At 41.8% G+C, this 26,098-nt stretch overlaps 1 protein-coding gene across 1 annotated transcript in view; it reads left to right on the top strand.

The window, feature by feature from the left end:
• The first annotated feature begins 19,787 nt into the window (after window positions 1–19,787).
• The window catches only part of PGBD5 (piggyBac transposable element derived 5), a 98,644-nt gene continuing 92,333 nt past the window's right edge, over window positions 19,788–26,098 (top strand). Inside the window, exon 1 of the mRNA XM_037820844.1 lies at window positions 19,788–20,196. Coding sequence (XP_037676772.1) covers window positions 19,788–20,196 — 409 coding nt within the window. The remainder of the gene's footprint in view (window positions 20,197–26,098) is intronic.

Genomic DNA, 26,098 nt, shown 5'->3' with positions numbered 1-26,098 from the left:
GGAAAATCTAAGTCCATACAAATGTAAATAAACAATAAACTGAAAGTTTGGTGCAGAACGCTATGTAACCATATTTACATAATGTTAAAGTACCATTCCACAAAATACTTATTAATTTCAAAAGGAAAAGGAGTAACTTCACATGCATAGTATGATTGTTACTGGGACAATTGGCAGGGTCTGTGGAATAAATGGTAGTTATGTATCAGTGTTAATTTCCTGGTTTTGATGCTTGTATTGTGGTTATGTTGGAGAATATCTTTACTTGTAGGAAACACACACTGAAGTATTCAGGGATGATGAAGCACCCAGTTTAACAACTAACTCTGAAATCGTTCAGGAAAGCAGTTTCTCATTATCTACATTTCTAAATTAAAAAACAGAGAAAAAGGAATATAGAATGTCCAGAGCATTTTTAAAGTATCTAGCTTTAATCCATGGCATTTTCCATGCATATTTGCAGCTTTGTTGTATTCCTGGCTTTAATTATTTTTCACTAGATTTGGTCTTTATATGTGATTTGTAGTACTTTGAAATATTATTTTGCAAAATTTTAAAGTAATATGTCTGTAACAAGTACGTAATTTATAGTAATATGAGTGTAACAAGTAGATAATTTATAAACAGACAAATTTACATACCATTGAAAGTAATTGCTGTAATATAATTAGTGGACCATTATGTAGGTAATTTCTACCTTAGGGTTATGTAATACCTTGTGGCTTATTAATGATAAATGAATACTAGGTATCAAATAGTGATTAGTGTCACAATGAAAGTACTTGTAGATTTAAATTGGGAACTCAAAATACCATTCTGGTTTTAGCAAACACATCTCAAAAGATATTAACTACAAACAAAACATCAAATTTAGCCAGTGTCTAATATCTCTGGTGTATTATTTTTAATTTTAAGATACTCACAGTAATTACACCAGTCAGATAAGAAGTTTTGGGCCTAAGAGCAGTTTATTTTAGATATTGTTTGGGCAAAAAGGTCTTTATCCAGTTATTCTTGATTCTTAGTCAAAGTGGAATAATGTACAGGCATCTATTTCCCACTCAATATATGTAATCCATTCTTGCATATCAGATGTTCTGAACAATAACAACAATATAAGTAGTCTTTTCCCCATTATTTTAAATGGGAAAATTTATTATATACTATATGTTAACAGAAAATCTCTAACCAATTTACTAAAACATAACTAAAGCACAGTTAAATGCCTATATGTAAATTGTAAACTGTTATGAAGGGACATAAGATGCTTGAAATATTGCTTTCTGATCACTGAACAATCAATATGGTGAACCAACAGTTGCTCCATATTCATTAGCATGCAGGCTTTGCATGCAATATTACATTTGCAATATAGCATAGCAAATAACATACAGCAGTAAAAGAATCTACTTAAAAAAAAGGCAGACAAATTTACAATAAATTAAGGCAATTTCCTGCAAAGCTACTCACCAAGCGACATAAACCTTTGGAGCTGACAAAAGTTGAGAAGCCGCTGTTGTTGACACTCCCTGGGGGGAGGGTTCTGTGCTGGTTGGGATGTATCATGTCCTCCAAAACTCCACATTCTTCAATGCAGTCTTGAGGGGGCAGATGTATTAGTGTTGATTAAGTTGGAATATTGGATTAAGTTGTTTCCATGGAGATGTGACCCACTCAACTGTAGGTGATAACTCTGATTAGATAATTTCCATGGAGTTGTGGCCCCACCCATTCAGCGTGGGTCTTGATTTAATCACTGGAATCCTTTAAAAACACTGACACAGACCCAGAAGCTGGCTGGCTTAGCTCAGAGATGCTTGGAGTTGTGGACCCCTGACATTGTCTGCAGCCAAGACAGCCATTTTGAAGATGGCCATTGAAGGTAGACTTTTGCTACTCCAGAGTTTGCCTGGGAGAAACTAAGAGAACACCCCAAGACACCCAGAGAGAAATATCTAGGAGAAAGCCATTTTAAAACACAACCTGGAAGCAAAGGAAGAAGACACCAGCCATTTTGCCTTCCCAGACAACAGAGATGTTCAAGACACCAATGGCCATTCTTCTATGAAGGTACCCTATTGTTGATGCCTTACCTTGGATACTGTTGGCCTTGAGACTGTAACTTCGGAACCAAATAACTCCCCTTTATAAAAGCCAATCCATTTCTGATATTTTGCATAATGGCAGCATTAGCAAACCAGAACAGGTTCTGATAAATCTTCAGAGGAGGTGGGCAACGCTATAGGATGAAAAAATTACCAATGGGATATCTGCTTACACTCTCATTGTTTATTTGCAGGGCACTATACAGGCAGGAGATCACTTTTAATGGCAAGTCTTTCATCCTATTGCCTCATGTTCAAGAACAGGGATAGCGTTCCTTATGTTATTTTAAACCAGAGGCATCCAGTGGTTTGATCTGATGCTCTTCCAAGTCTTCACAATAGTCTTCCTCAGGCTGTATTTGCACCTTTCGCTGAACAAGTTCAGTGGTTGGTAATCCCTCAGCATGAGATTTTTAAGAGCTCTTCAACATCTCTTTTATTGATCTCTTCAAAGCCAGCTGCCTCTGCAAGAGTAACAATTTTTGCCTTAGCATCTCCCAGCTCTTCAAAGCCTTTGAAATCAGCCACAGATTGCAGGGTTAATTTCTTCCATAACCATTTTTACAGTCTGTAGAAAAAATCTTTGTTATGCTATATCAACGACTGAAGTTTTCATCTGCATCCTGGACCAGGTAGGGGAATGTTTTCTGTATAAACATCAGCTAAAATGTTTGTATTGAGACATATGTATATTTTACAAAATTTGGGTTTTAAAAAATGCAGGGCTTTATTGGGTAACCAATATACAGGGTATCCCTGTAAACTGATCATTTCGAAGGAAGACACTTTATTTCCGTCTTTCAGAAAATTGCTGTAAAGCACTGATTTTAATACAAGGAAGGCAGTTTTGTCCCATCTGCTTAAAAGATGTAATAATAAATAATAAATTACCCATCATTGGAGTGAACAAAATAATATTGTAAAAATTTTCAAACTAATAAAACTGTTAGCAGCATATTCCCTCAGTGATGGGGCCCTTGTTTAGTGAACAACCTGAACAACTGTATGTGGCTACTGGTAATTGGGTTTGTATCAGTTCATTTGGTATCTCATTGAAGGAGAGCCTTGTACATGGTAGGTCTTCAGTAAGATAGTGGTAAATGAAATGACACGGTGGTTACCTTAAAGCCCTGACTTTTTCAGCCAACTGGACATTTTCCAAACATACCTCATCCACTCATCACCAAGCTTACAGTTTTTTACAATCAGGAAATCTCACTAAAGAGTAAATCCCTTTACTCTTCCTTTCCCATAGGTGAGAGGGAGAACAGCTGCTCACAGCATGTGTGTGGGCTTCTCATTCACATCTGCTCCTGGTTGCCACACAATGTTCCGTTGGGAAGTGGATTGTGTCCGATTCTACAATTCTGACAGTTTTGGGTCACTGCATGGCTTGTCTGGTCGACCAACAGTTCTCTAAAATCAATCTTGGTCTCATGTCCTATACTTCTGCCACCTCCCTCAATTAAAGTTATGTTTTTCCCTAAAGGTTTGCTTATTGGTTTTGTTTTGTTTTTTCAACCTGAAAGAAGCCCTTAAACACTTTGATTTTTGGACTATTAATGACTAAAATTTTTTTTCAATGTTGCAGATTTTAAGTGAAATATGTTTTAAAAGTTTTGGTTGGCACATCTGAGATGAGAGGTCTGGGTTCTAAAGCTGTAGCTTTAAGCCCCCAGTTGATGCTGAATCACTCATCAGTGGGCCAGGAACCAACTGGAAACGCCAAAGGGCTCAGGTTTCTGTTTTCTCTAATCATCACTGAGGATGTGTCTTTAAAAACCAGCTCTATTTTTTCACTTCAGAAATTAATCTTGGGATTTAATGGTAAAAATCGAAGTCTTACATCTCTCTCTTTTAAAAAGTGTTCTCCAAAGGTGTGTTTGAAAGACAGTCCAGTGAGGTGTGGGAAGAAAATACTTGAAGTTTTATTTCTATTTAATTTTTATCTCATCCTTTAAAATGTTTCTCTTATATGTATCATTACAATGCACATAATACTTCAGTACAGTAGTCCAGTCTATAATTTATAAATAAATATGCATACATAAATAAATATGCTTACATTGGTGGTATGTTTTCAAAACTTTTTTTGTTTTTCTGAGAAAGAAAGGTGCATGATAAAAAATGTTTAGAGACCACTAATAGGGACTGTTCCAGTTTGCTAATGCTGCCGGAATGCAAAACACCAGAAATTGATTGGCTTTTATAAAGGGGGTTTATTTGGTTACAAAATTACAGTCTTAAGGCCATAAAGTGTCCAAGGTAATGCATCAACAATCGGGTACCTTCACTGGAGGATGGCCATTGGCATCCAGAAAACCTCTGTTAGCTGGGAAAGCATGTGGCTGGTGTCTGCTTGATCCCAGGTTGTGTTTCAGAATGGCATTCTCCAAAATGTTGCTCTTGGGGTGTTTTGTCCTCTCTTAGCTGCAGCTGCTCTTCAAAAAGTCACTCTCAGATGCTCTTGGGGCATTTCTCCTCTCTTAGCTTCTCTGGAGCAAAAGTCTGCTTTCAACTGCCATCTTCAAACTGCCTCTCTTCTGCAGCAGCATCTGGGCCTGTGTGGCTCTTTTTAAAGTACTCCAGTGATCCAATTAACACCCACCCTGAATAGGGGGTGGGGTGTGTCGGAAATAAAGCGGTACCTGTAAGGGAATAAACGCTCTCTCGGTTCTGGAGGAGAAAAGAATTTATTTACGATCTTGCAAGATGGGGCGTCCAGCCAAACACACGGAAGGCTGGCGCGCCAGAGGAAGAGAATGGCGATCTTTAAATCTCCTACTCCTAATTCGCAAGTCCCTCCCGTTTCCCCATTGACTGGGTACTACAGAGGTTACAGCCTATCCGAGAACACTAACTAATTCATCTTTTGAGATTTTAATTTGTACAGCCAATCCCAGAGAGCCAACTAGCTCATTATTGAGATTTTGAACTGATTAGCCAATCCCCCCCAAATTTTTATTTTTTTTTGCTGTGAGTTCCCGCCTCTGATACTACCTCATATCTCTTTACATCAGGCAGATTCTCTCTTCTCTTTGTCTGGGGCTTGTTTAAACTGGTTTTGCCTCCATTTCCCTTATGCCATGCTGTCTCTATGTGAAAACGAAACTTATTCCTTTCTTACAGGGTGTAACACCTCCATGGAAATTATCCAATCAAACGTTTCACTCACAGTTGATTGAGTCACATCTCTATGGAAATACTCAATCACAGGATTCCAATCTAATCAACACTAATACTTCTGCCCCCAGAAGATTGCATCAAAGAACATGGCGTTTTGGGGGACACAATACATCCAAACTGGCACAGGGACCCATATAAGTCTCCAAGCCCCCTTTCTCGCTATCTACTCTGTGAGTCGTTAGTACCCTTTTCATGCTGTACTCACATAAGTCCTGTGCTGCATTCAGGTCTCATCCCTCACTTGGTGTAGTCAGTCAAGGCTGTGCTGGGATTACCTTAAGGAACAAAGGTGGATCTTGGCAGGTGTGACAGCTCACGTCTTCCTCCGACAGCAGACAGCAGCGCTGTGCTGTGAAAAGCAAGTGCAATCCAGTGTTTTCAAACACAGGCCCTGGCATCAATGAGGGTTTCCATCCCAGCTGGTCCCTCCGCAATTCTGTGACCTGGGGAGAGTTGTGTAATTTCTTATCACAACTTGGGTTACTCATCCTTAATATGGAGATAAAACTAATGTGCCGCTTACTGGACTGTTGTGAAGTGCACAGGAGATGATGTGGGTCAAGTTCAAGTGTTCAGCAGTAGTCCTTAAGAAATAGAGTTGTTTATAACAGAAACTATCTGTATTATAGTTATTTTTATTCATAATGTTGGACTCCTTTGAGATGTTAAAAGCAAATTCTTGTTGCCTGGATATTCGTGATTGATAACCTGTTTTGAATGAATTCGTTCTACTCTGAAGAATGATTCAGCCTGTTGCCAGTGGGTTTCTTTTAAATACTTCCCAAGTTTTTGAAGATCCTCCCTGGAGAAAAGTTCTCAAGAAAGAAAGAAAAAAAAAGGAAAAAGGAAAAATTCTCTCCCTTCAACAGAGGAAAGGAAATGGTTAATTTTGCCAAGTGATATTATTTGGACATTGAAGATGCTCCATAAATGTCTTTTGTTTGCTGAATTATGGACTCTGAATGAAGTTCTCTCTTACATCTAAAATAACCACAAAAGGAAAAATAATAAAGGCACATTGTGGCCAATGCACATGTAATTAACTTTGTCCCTGCTTTATGACGCTAAAAGCTTAATTAGGATTGGACGATTAAGTAGGATACGATTAAAAACAAACAAATGTTAGTGAGATGCCTAAATGCTCAATTCGTCTTCCAGTTAATTTTCTGCTAGAACCAAAGAAAAGCCCCAGGCAGGTTTTTGTGGCCACTGAACATAAGGTGGCCAAATCCCAAAGTAGGCAGCTGTGGGGGGTTGTTTTGATTATGAATGTGTGGAATTATATGGAAAAGCTGTTTGTTCATTGCAAAGGATTTCACTGTAAGATTGCAAATACATCTCGGTCATTAACTAAGGTATACAAAAAATATATAACTTAATTTCTATTTCAAATCCAAATTTGCCTACATTTCAGAAATTGTCTCTTTCAATTTGAGGGTGCCCCCTTTACCCCAAAGTTTTGTTTAAGTTTGGTGCCAGTGTGTCAGGGCTGGACCTCATGACATTTGCCCCACTGGGTCATTGAGACACTGCACAAATGTACCAATGCCAGCTACATGATTTGCAGGGCCCAGTGCAAAATGAATATATGGGGTCTTTTGTTCAAACAGCATGAGGAAAACACTGTTAAAGGTACTAAAATATAAATCATTTTCTTTTCTGCGAAGATTTCTTTCTTGCCTTGTCATGGTGATTTTTACTTGCTGTTGAATGTCACTGTAAGTAAAGAAAAACTAAAAATTTTTATTATTAGCATAAAGTTTACTATTCATACTTATATTTTGCAGTGCCAGCTTTTAATGCAAATATAATAGCATTTAACTCATATGCAGAGTCACCAAAATTACCCAATTCATATTTTATAGCTGGTACCTGCATATGTATCTTGCTCTTCCAGAACTGTGAAAACCCTGCACAAAATTTCGTCAAATGTTTTTGTTTCACTTCTTGGTGCATACGCATTCTACCAAAACTCTCCACCTTCGGCTTGCTGCTGAGTAAAGAAGGGGCCGGTAGGGTCTGATAACCCAAAGGTGGAGGCATCTGCTGGTCCCTGCGGGGCTGGGGTCTGGGAGCACAACTCCCCACACCGTGGAGGGCGCCATACGCCCGGGGAAGGCTTGGGCAGTGCGGAGCTCTGGCGTCTCCTTTCTGCGCATGTCATAGGCTTCCTCCCACCAGATTCTTTCTGCCCACCTGTCATTCTTCCCCTTAAACTGCATTCTCAGGAAAGGGCCTGATAAATACATTCAAACGTAGAACTACGGAAAATAGAGCAACACGTTGATCCGTCCCAGGGGTTTTGATTATTATTAGGGGACAAGTAATCGTACGGGAAATTAATACATTTCAGGCACCAGCAAAATAACCCCAAGAGTAATCATTGTTGGCCCAGAAATATTTCTGTGCATTCCACTTAACATCCCCCCATCCTTCCTTCTTGTCTCAAAGTGAATACCATGCTATTTAGGCTTTCTGAAAGCAATATGGGTGCCACGTAGTAAACTGTGTGTGACCCCTGCAGCTTAATTCAACCCTGAGCAACAATTAATACTGATGGTTTGAAAGATGGATACTTTCCCGGGCAGGGGAAAGTGCTGAAGCAGAACAGATGAGGCAGCCCTTCCACCCTGGATATGAATAATTAAAGCAGCAGTCACTCTTTTAAACCACAACCTCTATGGTTTAAATATCGTGGATTGTCCCTAAATGGGAGTGGGATGGGGAGAACAGGTGACAGCCACCATTCGGAGTTCAGTCTGGAATCTTAGATCTCATGGGTTGAGTCCTAATTCTAACTACATCACACACTAGTTGTATGACCTTGGAAAATTGACTTCACTTCTCAAAGCATCAGTTTTGTCCTCTATAAAATGGGGATAATTAGAATACTGAACTCATAGGGTTTCTTGTGAGGATTAGATCAGATACTCCATGTGAACCACTTTACACAGACTGTGGCATAGAGAATGCATGCAGTAAATGTTAACTATCATTTTTGTGGATTTCCTTTTTTTAGTTGTCTTCCACAAGGAACCAAATAGCATGTCAGAAAAATATCAACTACTTGGAATGTTATGGGAAGGGGATATCTGTGTTGGCTTAATTAGAATGAAGTGGGAAATCCTTTTTTGTTTAAACCTTACTGAAAATTTTCTATCCTCATTAGTCTTCTCTTCTGCTTTAGTAATTAGAACAAACTTTCAAGACCAATGCTTCTCTGATAATTGAGTTGCTCATGGTAACCAAGAATTATTAGTTCCACATTACTGCTTAGTAAAAAATCACAGCAAATGAAGATGGAGAATTGGCCAGAGGTTGCACCAAATTTGATGAAATCCTTGTCATGAGTGTTTTCTCTTGTGGTTTTGCTTTCTTCCTAAAATTAGAGTGCAGATTGCATTCTAGTTAGCTGAGGGTACAGGTTTACTAAGTGGGGTTTTAGTGGGTGCTTAGTCCTTCACAGACAACCTTAGCATCAACATCCTTTGGTCATTCTCACCTGAGGGACGGATATCAATTTAATATTCTGGATCAGAGTTTAACCCCGAAACTCAAATTTATACCTTAAACTGCATCAGTGCCAGCTACAGGTTTGTGAATTTAGGAACGTTGAGAAGTGCTCCTCTCTTGCAGGGAAGATCTCCTCTTTCCTTCTTCGAATACCTGAGGTTCTACCACTAAGCAATCCATTCGTCTTAAACACCAACTTCTGCCTGCAGTTTCTCCTTATCAATACAAACGTATTTAGGAATAGTAATTGTATGGGATCTCTTTCTTCTGTTGGAGAGCAAGTGGAGTAGGGGTAAGGTGTGCTGAAGGAGGGACGATATGAACAATGAGGCAGGAAGGGACACAAGACAGACTAACACAATCGTGAAAAGGGCCTTAGGAGCAGCCCTGACTCAAATTACCCATTTTCCAAGAATATGAAAATCTAACTCCTACTATGTATTTTTTTTCCTTCACTCTAAATGCCTCATCATGTTCACTTGTTGAACAAAAATTGATTTCAAACCTTGAGAAAAAAAGGCAGGTTGAAACACTAATCAGAGTTGTTTGTGCTGCTTTGCAGAGATTCAACTGCCCAAAATTATTTCCTGGTAATGTTAAATATCTAAAAGAGTCAGAAGAGAAAAAAAATTCCTGTGATGAGAAGTCATCAACTTACTCACTTTTTCATGTCCCTTCATCCTTCCCCCAAATTCTCGTTTTCCTCCTTACTGTGCATAGATTCCAGGCCCATCTTTATAATCATTTTATTATACTATCTCCCTTCATCATACAACACTGGCAAAACCCCACTTTGGTAAAATCCAAACCTCTGTCAACCCTGTGTCTGTCCCTGGCAATTGAATGCTGTTAGAGAAAACCACAACCATGCTGACATGTCTCACATTAAATTTATGACCACAAATCCAAAAATAATTTAGCTGACTGAGGCTCCCACTCTCCTAGATAATTATTTTGACTATTGCCCACCTTGTCTCCCCAAACCCCTAAACCAAGGATCCTCAACTCTGGCTGCATATTTGAATTTTTGGAAACTTTTGTAATACACCAATGCCTAGGACCCACCTCCAGAGAATCTGACTTAATTGGTGTGGAACTGAGCCCTGGATATGAGTGGGCTTTTAACATTCCCCCAGGTGATTCTAATGTACAGTCAGGGTTGAGAACTGAACACCTCTTCCCCCTTGCTCAGATAAAGTTGATGATTTAGCTTCCCACTTACTTAGAAAATTGAATCAGTAAGAACTCCCACACACTATCACTAAATCTACTCATGTACCTGCCTTTGGACCCTTTACTCCACTCCCCCTTCTAAGCTAAGACTGACCCCTCCAGTTGTGTCTTCCAACCCATCACCATTCAACCTACCCAAGGACCTTGTTTTATCAATCATTCCCTCTCTCTCCAGCATGTCTCCTCTATACCAAATCATTTCCATTACCATTCAAACATCTACAAATCTTAAAGAATCTCTCTCTTGATCACACACGACCTTCCGGTACCTCCCTTTTCTCTGCCCCTTGGCACCAAAACACCTCAAGAATTGTCTTTCCTCAATATCTCCATTTCTCCTCTGATTCTCTGAAATCCCCTCCAATCAGTTTCATCCATGCTACTTCACTGAAGCTGCTCTTACCACAGTCACTAATGATCTCCACATTGCCAAATCCAGTGGTAAATTCTCAGTCTTCATCTTACATATCTCTTGGCAGCATTTAACACCATTACTCAATCCCTCCGCCTTGAAATACTTTCTTTACTTAGCTCCTAGGACTCTGTTTTGTCTTAGTTCTCCTATTTTCTGTTTCCTTAGTTGATTTCTTGCTGATCTCTAAATATGCATGTGCTCTAGGACTCAGTCCTCAGACTCTTCCACATCCATACTCAATCTCTAGGTGAGTTTGTCCTTTAGTTTATCTACCATCTATATGCTGATAACTCCATATATATATATATCTCCAATTCAGACCTGGGTTTTGAATTCCAGATTCCTCTATCCAACTGTTTGCTTTCCAAATCCACTTGGATATGTTAAACCCAACATATCCAAAACCAAACTCTTAATCTCTTCCCTCCAATCTTTCTTCCCTTGCAGTAGTTCAAGCAAAAAACTATGGATCTAATGACATATTAAAAGGACTATGCCTCATGACCAAATGGGATTTTTCCCAGGAATGCTAGCTTAGTTCAATAGGTGAAAATCAATGTAATACACCACATCAGTAGAAAGAAGGAAAAAAATAACCACATGAACATTTCAATTGATGCGGAAAAGGCAGTTGACAAAATACAGCACCCTTACATGATTAAAAACTCCCAGAAAGCTAGGAGTAGAAGGGAATGTCCTAAACCTGGTGAAAAGCATTTATGAAAACCTACAGCTAACATCATACTTAATAATGTAAGCCTGAAAGCTTTCTCCTGAAGGTCAACAACAAGACAAGGAAGTTGCTGTCCAGTACAACATTGTACTAGAAGTTCTAGCCAGAGCAATATGCAAGAAAAAGAAGTAAAGGCATTCAAATTGGAAAGGAAGAAATAAATGTTTATTCAGAGATAACATAATCCTAAATATAGAAATTCCAAAGAATCCACAAAACAGCTACTAGAGCTAATAAACTCAGCAACGTTGCAGGGTAATAAGATCTACACACAAAAAATCGTGTTTCTATGTATCAGCAAAGAACAATACAAAAGGAAATGAAGAAAACAATTCCATTTACAATAGCATCTAAAAGGATAAAATATCTGGGAATAAATTTAACCAAGGAGGTGAAAGACTTGTACACTGAAAACTCAAAACACTGCTGAAAGAAATTAAAGATGTAAATAAGCGGAAAGACATACTGTGTTTATGGATTGGAAGACTTAATATTGTTAAAGTGTTAGTACTACCCAAAGTGATATACAGATTCTTTGTAATCCCTGTCAAAATTTCGGCAGCCTTCTTTACAGAAATGGAAAATACAATCCTCAAATTCATATGGAGTTGTAAGGGGCCCCAAATAGCCAAAACAATCTTGAAAAAAGGAAGACTCACACTTCCTGATTTTAAAACTTACCATAAAGTTGAAGTAATCAAAACAATGCAGTACTGACAAAAGGATAAACATACAGACCAATGGGATAGAATTTAGAGTCCAGAAATAAACCCAAGCATCCGTGGTCAATCAATTTTCAACAAGGATGCCAGGTCCATTCAATGGAGAAAGAATGGTCTCTTCAACAAATGGTGATGGACAAACTGGATTGCAAAAGAATGCAATTAGACCCTTACCTCACACCATATACAAAAATTAACTCAAAATGGATGGATGACCTAAATATAAGAGCTGAAACTATAAAACTATTAAAAGGAAACCTAGGGGTAAATCCTCATGACCTTGCATTTGACAATGGATTCTCAGATATGACACTGAAAACATGAGAAGCAAAAGAAAAAATAGATAAATTGGACTTCACCAAAATTAAAAACTTTTTGCATCAAAGGACATTATCAAAAAATGAAAAACAACCTACAGAATGGGAGAAAATATTTGGAAATCATATATCTGACAAACGTTTAACATCCAGAATGTATAAAGAGTTCCTACAACTCAATAACAAAAAGGCAAACAACTCAATTTAAAAGAAATAGGCAAAAGACTTGAATGGACAGTTCTCCAAAGAAAATGCACAAACAGCCAATAAGCACCTGAAAAGGTGCATGTCATTAATAGTTAGGAAAATGCAAATCAAAATGATAATGAGTCGACTTCACACCCAATGGCATGGCTTTTATTAACAAAAGGGAAAACATGATGTAACCACTGTGGGAAACAGTTTGGCAGTTCCTAAAAAAGTTTAACAAAGGATTACCATATGACCCAGCATTTATACCCATAGGTATTTACCCCAAAGAATTGAAAACTGGAACACAGATACTTGTAAACCTATGTTCACAGTGACATTATTCACAATAACCAAAAGGTGGAAACAACCCAAATGTCCATCAATAGAAGAATATGCAGTGGGATATTATGCAGCCATAAAAATGAATAAAGTTCCAATACATGCTACGATATGGATGAACCTTGAAAACCTTATGCTAAGTGAAAGAAGCCAGACATAGAAGGAAAAATATTGTATGATTCTACTTATATGAAATACTTAGAATAAGCAAATTCATAAAGACAGAAAGTAGATTAGAGGCTACCAAGGGTTGGAGGAGAGAGGAATGGGGAGTTATCATTTAGTGGGTACAGAGTGTCTGTTTGGGGTGATAAAAAACTTTTGGAGACAATGCGATGGTTGCACAACATAATACCATTGAATTATATACTTAAAAATGGGTAAAAGTCAAGTTTTATTTTATATATATATTTTTTACCACAATAAAGTTAAAAACTTAAAAAGCAGAACTCCCCTGAAAACTATGGAGTCATTCTTGACTTGTATTTTACTCTCAGAGCTCACATTCAATTCTTCAGTGAAAGGTGTGGGTTTTACCTTCAAGGTCGATTCTGAACCTGACAGTTCTCACCACCTCTACCACCACTTTCATCTCTGACCTGCACTATTGCAATAGTGTCCTAACTGATCTTCCTGATTCCACATTTGTCCTGCTCCAGTCTGCTTTCCACTTTTCAGCTAGAGCGATCCATTTAAGATATTAGTCAGATCTGGTTACCTCTCTTCTTGACTGGCTCCCATTTCACTCAAAATAAAATCCAAACCCTTCCAAAATTTGACAGTTCCTGTCTCAGCTCACTCTGCCTCAGTTATACTGGCATCCTTACCGTTTACCCTCCTGCCAAGGAACTTTGCACTTGTTGCCTCTTCCTGGAATACACATGGCTTGATTTCTTAATTCATTCAAGTACCTGCAGAATGTCACCCTATCACAGTAACTTTTCCTGACCAGCTTATATAAACACACACATTTATACACACAGCCACACTCATCACAGCCACCTGTCACCACCACCATCACAACCACTCGGTCCCCCTACCTTTATCAACAATTAACATATTGCACATTTATTTGTTTATTTTTAAAATCTCTTCTCTCTTTCCCCAATTAGAATGTAAGTGCTATTTAAAACAGGTCTGTTTTTTTCTCTGATTTCTCCCCAGTGCCTAGAAGATGGCCTGGCACATAATAGGTACTCAATTGTTTTTATTGGATGAATGAAAAATGAAGGAAAGATTAAATCAATCAGCGGGGATGTCAGGGCATCTCAAAAGAAATTTGTCATGAGAGTTTCCAATAACATTGGCCTCACTGCCTTCACTCTCTACCTCTCTGTGTTGGCTCCTAGATAAATTCACCAAATGAAAGCATTTTGAGCAAGGTTAGATCTTTAGGTACCTAAAGATGTGGCCCCAAATGCTGCCCTATGCCGTGCACATTTGCCTCCAATCAGATGTTGGTCATGATCTAGCAGCTGCTACTCTTTAATCTATGCTTCCCCCTGTCAGTCTCGGGAGCTATTCCTGGCTCTAGCCACCTCTTTTTGGGTGACTGAGGCAATGTGGGGAGAAGCAGCAGCTACCCTGGATCCATCTCTGCCTTCTCCACAAAAGATTTCCCAAGCCTGATCTGGCCTGTACAGTCCGAGACTGGCCAGGGCTGTCTCTGACACCTTAAGAATTTTGCTCATTTCTATTTCCAGGAGTGGCTTGACCGTTTGCAAAATCAAGAATTGTAAAGGACCAACAGTACTGATTCAAAGATGCTAAGATATCCTTTTTTCCCCCTCTCGTTTTCACATGTCTAAAATCAGAAATTGTCTTACAGTTACTGCTGGGAAGGTAGACATCCTTACACAGCTGCTGTGGCCTGAGCCTGTGCCAACTCATTTGCTATTCTTAGGGCATGACTGGCCGTCTACACTCCCCATCATTCCAGTCAACAGGCCTCTTATGGAAGGAAATAATCCTGGTCATCAAAGAAGGAAATAAATCCTGATTATTGTCCAAAAAACTTGGATAAGATTAAAAAAAAAAAAAAGTACTGGCCTCAAGACATGCAGGATGGGGTCCAGCTTAGATCATCATAGGGCACTTTGTGTGTGTGTGTGTTAAATACAATTTTATTGAGATATATTCACATACCCTACAGTCCTCCACAATGTACAATCAACTATTCACAGTATCATCATATAGTTGTGCATTCATCACCAGAATCAACTTTTGAATGTTTTCCTTACTCCAAAAAGAAATAAATAAATAAAAGTAAAAAAAGAACACCCAAAACATTCCATCCCCCCACCCCACCCTATTTTTCTTTTAGTTTTCATCCCCATTTTTCTACTCATCCATCCATACACTGGATAATTGGGAATGTGATCCACAAGGTTTTCACAGTCACACCATCACCCCATGTAAGCTACATAGTTATACAGTGTCTTTAAGAATCAAGGCTACTGGTTGCAGGTAGACAGTTCAGGTATTTCCTTCTAGCTATTACAATACACTAAACACTAAAGAGAGATATCTATATAGCACATAAGAATGCCCTCCAGAGTGACCTCTCAACTCCATTTGAAATTTCTCAGCTGCTGAAACTTTATTTTGTTTCATTTCTCTTCCTCCTTTGGTCAAGAAGATGTTCTCAATCCCCCAATGCCGGGTCCAGGCTCATATCCGGCGAGGGGAGTCGTGTCCCATGTTGCCAGGGAGATTTACACCCCTGGGAGTCATGTTCCCCATAGCGGGGAGGACAGTGAGTTCACCTGCCAAGTGGGCTTAGAAAGAGAGGGCCACATCTGAGCAACAAAGAGGTTCTCTGGGGAGATTCTTCGGCACAGTTAGTAAGTCGGCTCAGCCTCTCCTTTGCAGCAACAAACTTCACAAGGGCACACCCCAAGATCGAAGGCTCCTCCTACCAAATTGTTAGTCCTCAATGTTTGTGAGAATATCAGTAACAACCCAGGTGGGGACGTCCAACATTTCTGCATTTTTCCCCAGTTTCTCAGGGGGCCCTGCAAATACATATCCTCATTCTCTGTCCAAATTTCACACTAACCTGTACAAACCTACCAGAACTCGCTTCCTATTCAAAGTTTCATGTAATTATCGTGTTTGAATAAACTGACCATACAAGCTAAATTATTTAGTTGTTGCTGACAGGGCAGCGCAGGAATGAGACACAGACACAAAGTTAAGAATTAAGGGAGCAGGGGGCCCACGGCATCTTGTGCTAAGTGGATGATAATGCTCCTTTGCTCCAGTTATTTATTTCAGAAGATCAGGAAGTATATGCTAAATGTCCTCAGGCTCAGGAGAGCCTACCAGATACCTATGTTTACATCCTGTTGCATATCAGCAGGAACAATCTTGGTTTAGGACAATAGTAAACGGCGTCATCATAGTCGCAAGACACATTCTTTACAGGGAGGGCCCGCACGGCATTCTATGCAGGCCTGAGGCTTAGCGTTCTAAGCCACCACCCTAGATATGCCTCAGGCAACATGGAAGACTCAGTTTCCCACATTTAGTGTGCTGCAGAAAATATAGATCCTGCACCAAATAAACATCTCTTCATCATGGGGCACTTTTATAAGAAATGTGGCATCACCGAGGCTCCGGATGGCTCAGAGGAACATGTAGGAAAAACCTGGATGTCAACAACTCTGAATTATAAAGTGAATTAGAATAATGAGATCTGGAGTGTGCAGTTTTAGGAAAACTTTAACCAATTATTTTTACTTATATTTTTATTCAGGCATTCAAATGATTCATGACAAAAATCTGTCTAAAGAATTATCAAACAGTTCTTTCAAGAAGTTTAAATTAAAACTGTAGGTGAAAAGAAAACATTGTATCATAGTATAAATGATAGCATTTTTTTAATTTCTTAGTTATGCATCAAAAAATGGTGCACTGTACACACATGAAAGGAGGCTTAGACTCAGTGAAATATTTTTATTAGCCTCAGGTATATAAGAGAACAATCTCCTGGTTTAACAAAACCAAAGGAATCTACACTTGAATGGACTGCTGTTACTATCTGGAACTCTTTGGGGAAGCTATAAACAAAAAGTTCAACATTAATCTGAAAATATTTAATTATATCACAAAAATTATATTGTTTGCAGGATGATTCACAGTTAAAAGATCTCAGTGTAATATTGATTCTATAATTATCCTCACAGATAATGTTATTTATAAAAAGTTAATCATAATGGTAACATTAAGTAGGAGGAGGCTAGGCAAGTGAGAATTGTTTGTTTTTTGTTTTCCACTTATCTTCTTCCCTCTCCCTGCTTCACTCCATAATAAGTAGCAGCTACCTGTCCTTAAACGTTGGAGTATTTTTACTTTTCTTGGTTGAAAACACTTGCTTAAACAAAGTAGCATGCTAAACACTTGATTCTAAGTAGAAATAGCCATCTGATTTTTATTGACAAGTTTGGGGGAAACAAATTTTATTTTTCATCTTGTTTCTTTTGTGATCAAATAATCGATATAGTCTTCTTCCCGAGGTTGCATGCTGCATAAGCAAAACGGGCATGTAAGCCTAGGAAACGCAAAGGCCCCATGGTTTCCTTGGGATTAGCACCCTACAAATGTAAATTAAGGACAATAGAAGATGATGCCCATTCTTGTAACCATTATATGCTTCCTATGGATAGTAAAGCAACCCATTGTTTTGAAAACAACGCTGACTGCTGGCTTTGTCATTGGATCCCTAAAGAAGAAAAGACTGAATCCTTTCCTATAGATTCCACCTCTTGGGACCCCATTAAATTATTTTAAATAGATTACATGACATCTTTCAGGAGTTTTACAAATGTCCTAATCCTGGAATTAAAGCTTGAGCTATGGGTTCTTGTTTTGCCTTCTCTATCTTTAACTAATGCTTCACTATTATCCTTTCTGATAAGTCTGATAACTCTTCAAAATCTATGGGCTGGTTAGCATAATACGTAGCTATATGGAAGATTCTGTGTCATTGTTATTAACATATGGCCCTCAGGTTCATATCTAGTAAAAAGGAAATAGTTACACTGGAAAGACTGATAGAAATGCCCAAAAATAGCAATTCACATTCTAGGCATATTGATATACAGTCATTGTTTTTAAAATTTTGTCCTTACTACAAGCTGGAAACTAGTTCTTTTCTGTGGCATAATTTTCCAAGGGAGTTGGAAATGCTTTGCAACATTTCCTCATTTATCAAACAGCCTATATAGCAAAAGACTGTATGTGAATCCTTTCTTTTTAATATATTGCCGTTTAGTGATTGTCATGAATTTATGTCTGTGCAGAGCCCCTGGTTTGGGAGGAGGAAAGAAAGATGCTTGGAAGGGAGAGCACGAGCAACAAGGGCGCCTGCCTGCTGGTAGAATTAACATCATTTGGTGGCAAATTGGTCCCCAAATCTTCATCCTTTATGCACACTGCGAAATAGCAGCATGCCTTTCCATTTTGTGTAAGTATTATTTGGTTAATGACCATTAGGATTTGTTAGCCCTTCACGTCTTTGAGGATTTATTTCCGAGTGGAAGTGACTTTATGACCCTAATCACCGATAATGTGACTTCTTGTACTATTTGTAGGAGAGGGGCGGGGAGAAAGAAGAAAAGACAGATTGATAAGATGTATTGGCATCAATCGGCTGACTATCACACACTCCTGCCCAAGGAAGAAGGAAGGATGGAACCTTTCTTTTCTATGTTTTTTTTTTCTTTTACCGAAACCCGGGTAATTCTGCAATATCTTATTAAGCAAGTGTGTGAAGAAGTTAAAATAGAGGTGTTAGAGTAATCAATATTTTGAGTTCAAAAGAATTCAAGCGTCAACGATGATCAGAAATGCCTATATACCTAACTCTATTTGCCACCCTCAAATTACAGGGATAGGCGAGACTGAGTTCGAGTTTGACTCCAGAAATGGACGGTCAAGGCCAACTCCTGATTAAAACAAGATCCAGGAAGCCAGACAGCCTTTTTATTTATAGAAGTATGCGGTGCAGTCGGCTTTGACCCACTGGAAACAGAAGCAGCAGCAGCCTGTAGTTTTGCCTCTCAGGTCCCGCCACCCACTTGGAGCGTCCGCTGTACGGCCGCTGGGGACAGCACTGCGCCTCCGCTGGCCACGCCAGGTGGGCGTCCGCGGCCGTTTGGTTCAGGACCACCAGAGCGGACAGTTCCCTCGCGCTGGGCTCTGGCTGCGCCAGGGGAACCCGGAACGTGGCGGGCACCTCCTTTCTCAGGAAGAAGCCGGCTGCCCCGCCCTGCTTCCCTCCTCCCTGCCCCCAGGGCGCAGCGCGGGGCCTCGGGGATCACCGTCCGGGGCGGCGCGTCCCCGGAGGAGCAGGGACGCGGCCTGAGGCCGCCAGCAGACCTCCTCCTTCCCGCCGGCCCCGGCCCGCTCGCCCCGCCCCTGGTCGGGGAGGGGTTAGGGAGGCGTCCCCGTCCCCGGGCCCGCCCAAACCCTCCCTTGCCGTCTCGCCCGGCTTCCGACTGGCGGGCCGGGATGGGCGGTGCGAGGCGGCTCCGCCCTCTCTCGCGGCTCTCGCGCTGGAAGGTCGGCCGGGAAGCGAGGGGTGCAGCGGGGAGGGGTCGGCTCGGAGAGAAGCAGCGCGCGAGCAGGCAGCGGGCTGGGCTCGGCCGGCGCCGGGAGACGCGGTGGCGGCGGCGGCGGCAGTGACGGCTCCTGCCCTCCCAGCGCCCGCGGCTGCAGCGGCTGCACTGGCCTCTCCCGTCCCATTCGCAGCGCGGGGCTCGCGTCTTGCCGCGGCTCCCGTGACCGCAGCCTGCAGACGCCTGTAGCTTTGGGGAGTGGGGGGTGGTTTTTTTTCCCTGCCGGGAGCTGGGCCAAAGGCGGGCCAAGACGGCGGACCGGCCGGGGGTGGGGAAGGGGAGGGCGCTGTGCTGCGGGCTGGACTGGTGGGGAGAGACCGTGCAGGGCGCCGGCCGCGGAGCCGGGGTGTGCGGGTGGGAGGTGCTGTGGGGGGCTGGGGGGCGAAGGGGGGAGTGGGGGGCGGCCAAGGTGATGGCGGAGGGCGGCGGCGGCGGCGGGGGCCCGCGGAGGAAGGCGCTGTCGCTGCTGGAGGCCGCCCGCTCGCGCTACGAGAGCCTGCAGATCTCGGACGACGTGTTCGGCGAGTCGGGCCAGGACAGCAGCGGGAACCCCTTCTACAGCACCTCTGCCGACTCGCGCTCCTCCTCGGCCGCCTCCTCGGACGACGACGATGAGCAGACCAGCTCGTCGCTGTCCTCGGCCGCCGCCGCCGCTCCGCCGCAGCCCCGGGCCCGAGAGGCGGCGGCCGGCGGGGGACAGCGGCTGCAGAGCCGCCCAGTCCCGGGCCCAGCGGCGGAGGAGCTGGAGGAAGACGAGGACCGCGGGGACTGGAGCCAGACGCTGCGCGACACCCCTCCCCCGCGCTTCGAGGAGACCTGCGGTAAGGGGTGGGCGCGCCTGGGGATCGCGAGAGGCAGGGGGCCCCGGGGGGAAGCCCAGGTCGGGGCGGCCTGGGAGGACCCCAGCCGGGAGCGGGACATCTACTGGGGCCGGGAGGATTCCAGATGTTCAGTTGGTTGACTTGTCGATAGCAGCTGTGCGTTTCGAGAAACAAATGGTTGCGGGAGCGTGGATTTAAAGTGCAAGAATTACTCCGACTGCGTGTGGGGGGTTCCGAATTCCTTGGAGGGAGAAGGGGGTGAAGCGGGGGCTGCTGCAAAGCACTTTGCCAATGAAAAGGACGTGGGAGGGACCTTCTGTCACTTGCTGGGACGGCCCCTGCGTCTTGCACCTGAAGCCATTCTCACTTATGGGGTCGCCCCTTAGCAATGGATTAAAGATGAGCTTTCCTAATTCAGGGGAATCGGAAAGCCTGGTATGGCTTTGAGGGAAGTCTTTCTACACTGTTGGTCCTAAAATAAGGCTTCCCCAGGTGCCTGGGGTGGGGGTGGGGGGTATGTAGCATAGCATTTGGAGAATCGGCCAGTGACAACTGTCAGAGGCCACCCACGGTGTCTTTACTCCGCTTAGTTTTCTCCAGTTAACCTGAGAAACTTTCCCTTCCGTGTGATTCAGGGTTTCTCGTTAAGAGCTAAGAGAAGGGTAAAGGGGCCCGTTTAGTAGCATTAAGTTGTGTCCTCTTCCTCCAGAAGGTGCTTACAGGTGTGTTCAGCCTGTCACTATTGTCATAGAGAAGTCTCTCCTATCTGGAGAAGGTCACAGGGGCTGCTGGAGGTCCTCTTTGCTGCATGCTTTTCCTGGGAGCTGGGTCTTAAAATATCACTACTTATTCTGCAGAAACTCAGCAACCTCTGCCCTGTCTGAGAGGAGAAGACTAGCCCTTTTCCACCCTTCCTCAAATGCTTTAGCACTTTGCTCCACCCTCTTCGGTGGCCGGTGTTCCTACACACTCTATTCAAATGGGGGAAGTGTGTGCAACTGGTGTTGATGAGTGGCCACCACTGGGCATGATGCCGTTTTCCTGTGGATCTCCCTGATGATTGTTCAGCCAGTTAGGAACAGGCACAAGAGAGGATATGCCCGAGGGGCCCCTAGCTTATGCCTGGGCTTGTATCTGGAGAGCGTGCTGCAGCCTGGTAGGCTGCACTGGGCTATGGGTAGGGTTGGCTGGATTCTCAGCAGGGAGCCTACAAAACTCAGGCAGGCTGGAGTGTCCATGCCCTTAGGTGCGTCTGGGCTGGTGGAATCCAGTTTAGCTGTGCAGTGCTTTGGGGGTGGGTACATTTAAAAGCATGTTTACATTCGGGCTCTAGTTAAGGGTTTGGGAATGTTTCGAAATTTCAGATCACCCTGGATAATACTTTTATACTGCCCTACGTTTTACGGAATGTCATAATGATTTCCTGCCCTGGACAGCTGTTTTCCATATTGGTTCTTTATAAATTGTATCAGCCCAGAGCCCTGGTTTGGCTGACTTGATGCTGTGCTTGTCTGTGATCTTGAAGCACTTGAAACACATGCTTCAAATCTGCCTGGGAGGGTGCAGCAAGGCTCCTTATATCTCAGGGCAAAAGAGGGGAATCGTCTTAGAGTAAATTTAGTTATGAATAAGAATCATGAGTGTGATAGTGTGAGAAGGGTGAACCAACTACTGAAACAAATTTTAAGGCAATATTATGTTTCTAAGTAACCTATAAATGGGAGAAATTCTGTAGCAGAGCAATTTAATCTAGTCACTGCAGCACTTAGTCATGAAGAGGAGTTTCATATGTCATTCAATGTTAGGTTCAAATTTTACTTCCTTTGGAAGCCCACTAAGTTCACACCTGGACCTAAGAGTCACGGTCAAGCACTTTAACCAAAGAAATTAATGGTTACTTGATGGTTTTTATACTGAATTTTGTTTTCCTGTTCAATGTGGGAGTGTGCTTTTTAAATCCAAATCTAATTTAGAAGTTCCTTTTCTCTTTGCAACACCCTCTTCCTGAGGGAAAGCTGGGGGTGGGGGGGGTGAGGTAGATGGTTTGTTAGGCATGACTTCCAAGTTCCCTGAAACAATGGAATATGATTTATGGGGGCTGAAAATCATTGCAGAAGCATTTCTGCGAGAAAACCCTTGAGTCTAGCAGGGTGGAGAGAGATAGATGTGTTTATTAAGAAGCTGTGAGCTGCACGCCAGCTATTCTGGTAGCGAAGAGGCCTGTTTAAAACCTTACAAGGTTCTGCGTGCTAGGTCTATCCAAGTGCAGTAACTAAAAAAACTTTTAACAAGAGTGTGTTCCCTGCTTGCAAGGAAAGCAGCCTGGACCTCTCTTCCATCTTTGTAAGCCCAGTTTATTAACAGACCTCCCTGTGTGGGCAGGGAGAGAAGGGAGGAGAACAAGAGGGTGGCGTTTCAATTTATAATCAGCCTTCATGAAAAAACTATTTAAAATTGTTGTTGTTGTTAGCATCAGATGAGGAAAGCAAAGGATTCTAGATGTATAAAACAGGCTTCCTGCCTGCCTCCTACTTTAAAAATTATATGTATACTTATATGAATGCAGCTGTGTATTGTATGTAAATGTATATTGCTTGCACTGGTTTGTACTGAGGAGGTCTTCTTTTATTCAGAAAGAAATTAAAATTGCTATCACCTCTGGAGCCCTCTGTTGCACTGAAAACCTCAGAGAGGCCCTGTGCACGAGAGAGGTAGGCAATTGTGCATTTGATCTGCAGTCAGATCTGCCATATGACCTTGGGATGGGGATTGGGGGACTGCACATAGTAGGGAGACACTTGGTGCCCAGGAAAGAGGGGGAGGGAGGAGGAAGTGCTACATCCTTGGACCAACCTAATAGTGGTATTTCTGTAGTTGGGATTGAGAATCCTAACCTTTCCTTAAAGCTTTACTTGTACCAGTCTCCCCAGCTCCTTTCTTCTGATTTTCAATATATTTAGTGTCCTGGATCAGGGTCCCCTGAAGGGTAGCCAGTAATAATGGGTGGAGAGAGTTCTCTCCCCCACTAATCTCTTTCTCTCCCCACCAACCTCTTTCTGTCTCTCCTGCTAACAGAGCTGGCTGATTAGCTCTGGACCCCTGTGTGGATGGAGCGTCACTTGGAGAAAGAAGATGCTTGCTGGGGAGCACAGGGCCCAGGGTTCTCTAACCAACATGCAGTATAAGCCCCCTGAAATACACCCCCACCCCCCAAGCTGTCAGTGGCTGCCTGCCCACCGTGCAAATAACCAGCATAGCATGCAAGCTTACTCTTTGGAAACAGCATGAAATTCAGGCCCGTCTGCTTTTTTGGGCTTCTGCCCTTTTGGTTTCTTATTCTGAGCAGTTTTATGATTCGTTTTCTCTGAGGAGGAAAGGAAAAGGCAGATTCACAGCTGCTCAAGGCCTGGCATCTGTTTGCCTTTGTCAGTCCTTTGTAGTGGTTGGCTGGGATCTGAGCTGTTCTCTCTTTCTATTAGAGGTGTGGACTTCATGGGAGAGTGTTTTTCATGTACCATGTCAGCGACTCTCTGTAATCATTCAGGAGCAAGTGTGACCTTGGGAAGCTGGAGAGGAACATATGGCTTTGAAAATTAACATTGTTGTATCTTTAGAGTTTATTGTTGATTTTTTGGTTTAAAGTCTTTTAGAGTAACAAGCAAGAAGGGAAAAAAAAATCTTAAGACCAGAATTCATCTGAGACCTTCTGCCATAAAGGGATTTGTGAGCTAAGATACCTGGGCCCCTCTCTGTTGCATGGAGTAATAAGCAGCTACGCCTGCCTTCAGCTCTATACTAGATTCTGTGGCTCCAGGAGGAACTTAAAATCTTGGTGAGATACAAGATAAATCTTCTGCAATGCTATATAGTAATCAACCTCAAAATTATGTGCCTTAGCCATGCAGAATTCAGAGAAGGGAGCTTCCTGGGAGATGGCTTGCTATTTTCCCAAGAGTCTGTTCTTGTGGCAGATGAGACTAGAGCTCTCAGTGATGATAATAATCAACAATTCTCATCTGTAACTTGATTTTTCATACACTATAACATTTAACCTTCACAATTACTCTGTGAGTTAGAAGTTATCTTCACTTTACAGAGAAAGACAGATGTGTCTCTTTAGTCAGAGGCTGGGTGGGTGGGTGGTGGTGGGGGTAATGAGATTAGCTGCTTAAGTGATCATCATTTATCTCCTAGACAGGCTAGATAATTCATGAAAGGTAGTGTGCCTTTTTAATTTTATTTGAATTTTTTCTTTCTCAAAAATATTTATTTTCATATTTATACATGGAATTGCTTTTCACTTTTTTATGTACAGTTCATCGAGTTTTAATACCTACATAGATTTGTGTAACCAGCCCCACAATCTGGTTACAGAAGAATCTAGGATTTTAGCTCTGTATCTAATCCCTGCTCTGGCTCAGCCATGGTAGTGAGAGCTCAAAAGCCATTAAGCAGGAGGCGGGCAACCACTGGTCTTGTGTGAGGTTTAGTGCCCAATTCTAGAGTTTAAAACTCACTTTTATTTTAAGAACATCGACTCTATGGCATTTTCTTACTAACAAGTAACATATGTTCATTTTAGAAAATAAACAAAAAGAAGAAAAATTAAAAAATTAAAAAAATTTCCATAATATCCCATCACCCAGAGAAAATCACAATAAACATATTGGGCATATCTTCATATATCATAGATTATGTGTTATTGGGTGATCTTCTTTTATTTTAATTAATACATTGTGAAGATTTTCCTTTAAATTAAAAAAAAATCTTTTCAACGAGTCCTTAATATTGTACAGTCCCCTTTGGGTGGGTATTGAGTTTAGTCCCTCCACTTTTTTCTGTTAAGTCAATGCTATGATAATATTCTTGGAGCTAAGTATGTATGCGCATCCCTAATTTTCTTCCTTAGAATAAAATTATCAAAACAGAACTGAGTAAGGATTTTGCACATTTTTAGGGCTTTTGATGTCTGTTGTGAAATTGCCTTCCAGAAGTACCTACTTACACTCCTACCAACGGTGTACCATAGGGTCCCTTAAAAAAAATCTTGCTTATAAGGCAGCAAACCAATGCATGATTCCTTTTGGAAGAGTGTTTCTTACAAGAGTATATTATTTTTAAAAATTGAGGCATAATGTACATATAGTGCAAAAATCATAAGTGTAAAGCACAATGAATTTTTACACAGGCGCTCCCATAGAACAACTATGCAGATCAAGGTAAAGAACATTTCCATTGCCCCAGAAACTTCCCTCCTGACTCCTCCTGCTGAGTGCGTCCCTGTCCCTGGAGATCACCACTATTCTGACTTCCATCACTGTCCAGTGATTTTACCTATTATTTTGGTCTGGTCATCTTTAGTTCATTGTTATGTCTGTGAGATTCATCCATATTATTGCATGTAGCAGTGTTTATTATTTTATTACCATGTATTGATAGACTTTTGGATTGTTTCTGATTTGAGGGCTTTTATGAATAAAGCCACTACAAACTCTCTTGTTTTGTGTTTTTTGATGGAGATATACATCATTTCTCTTTGGCTTATCTATGTGGGAGCAGGATTACTGAGTCATAGGTTAGGTGTATGTTTAGCTTTTGAACAGGGTTTTTCAGTCTTGGCACTATTGACATTTTAGGCTGATCACTCTTTCTTATGAGAGCCTGCCCTGTAATATGCATTGTAGGATGTTTAGCATCATCTCTGGCCTCTAACCGCTAGATGCCAGTAGCACCTCTTTCCCCCGGTTGTGATAACCAGAAGTGTTCCAGACATTGCCAAATGTCCCCTGGGGGACAAAATCACCACGAGTTGAGCACCACCGCTTTAGCAGATATTGCTGAACAGTTTTCCAGGCTACATTCCTACCAGCAATGTATGAGATGTGTTATGTATTAATTCAGC

This window comes from Choloepus didactylus, chromosome 2 (genome assembly GCF_015220235.1).
Source record: "Choloepus didactylus isolate mChoDid1 chromosome 2, mChoDid1.pri, whole genome shotgun sequence".
NCBI classification, from domain to species: domain Eukaryota; kingdom Metazoa; phylum Chordata; class Mammalia; order Pilosa; family Megalonychidae; genus Choloepus; species Choloepus didactylus.
Note: the sequence above shows the minus strand (reverse complement) of the source record. Positions and strands in the feature narration are given on the sequence as shown.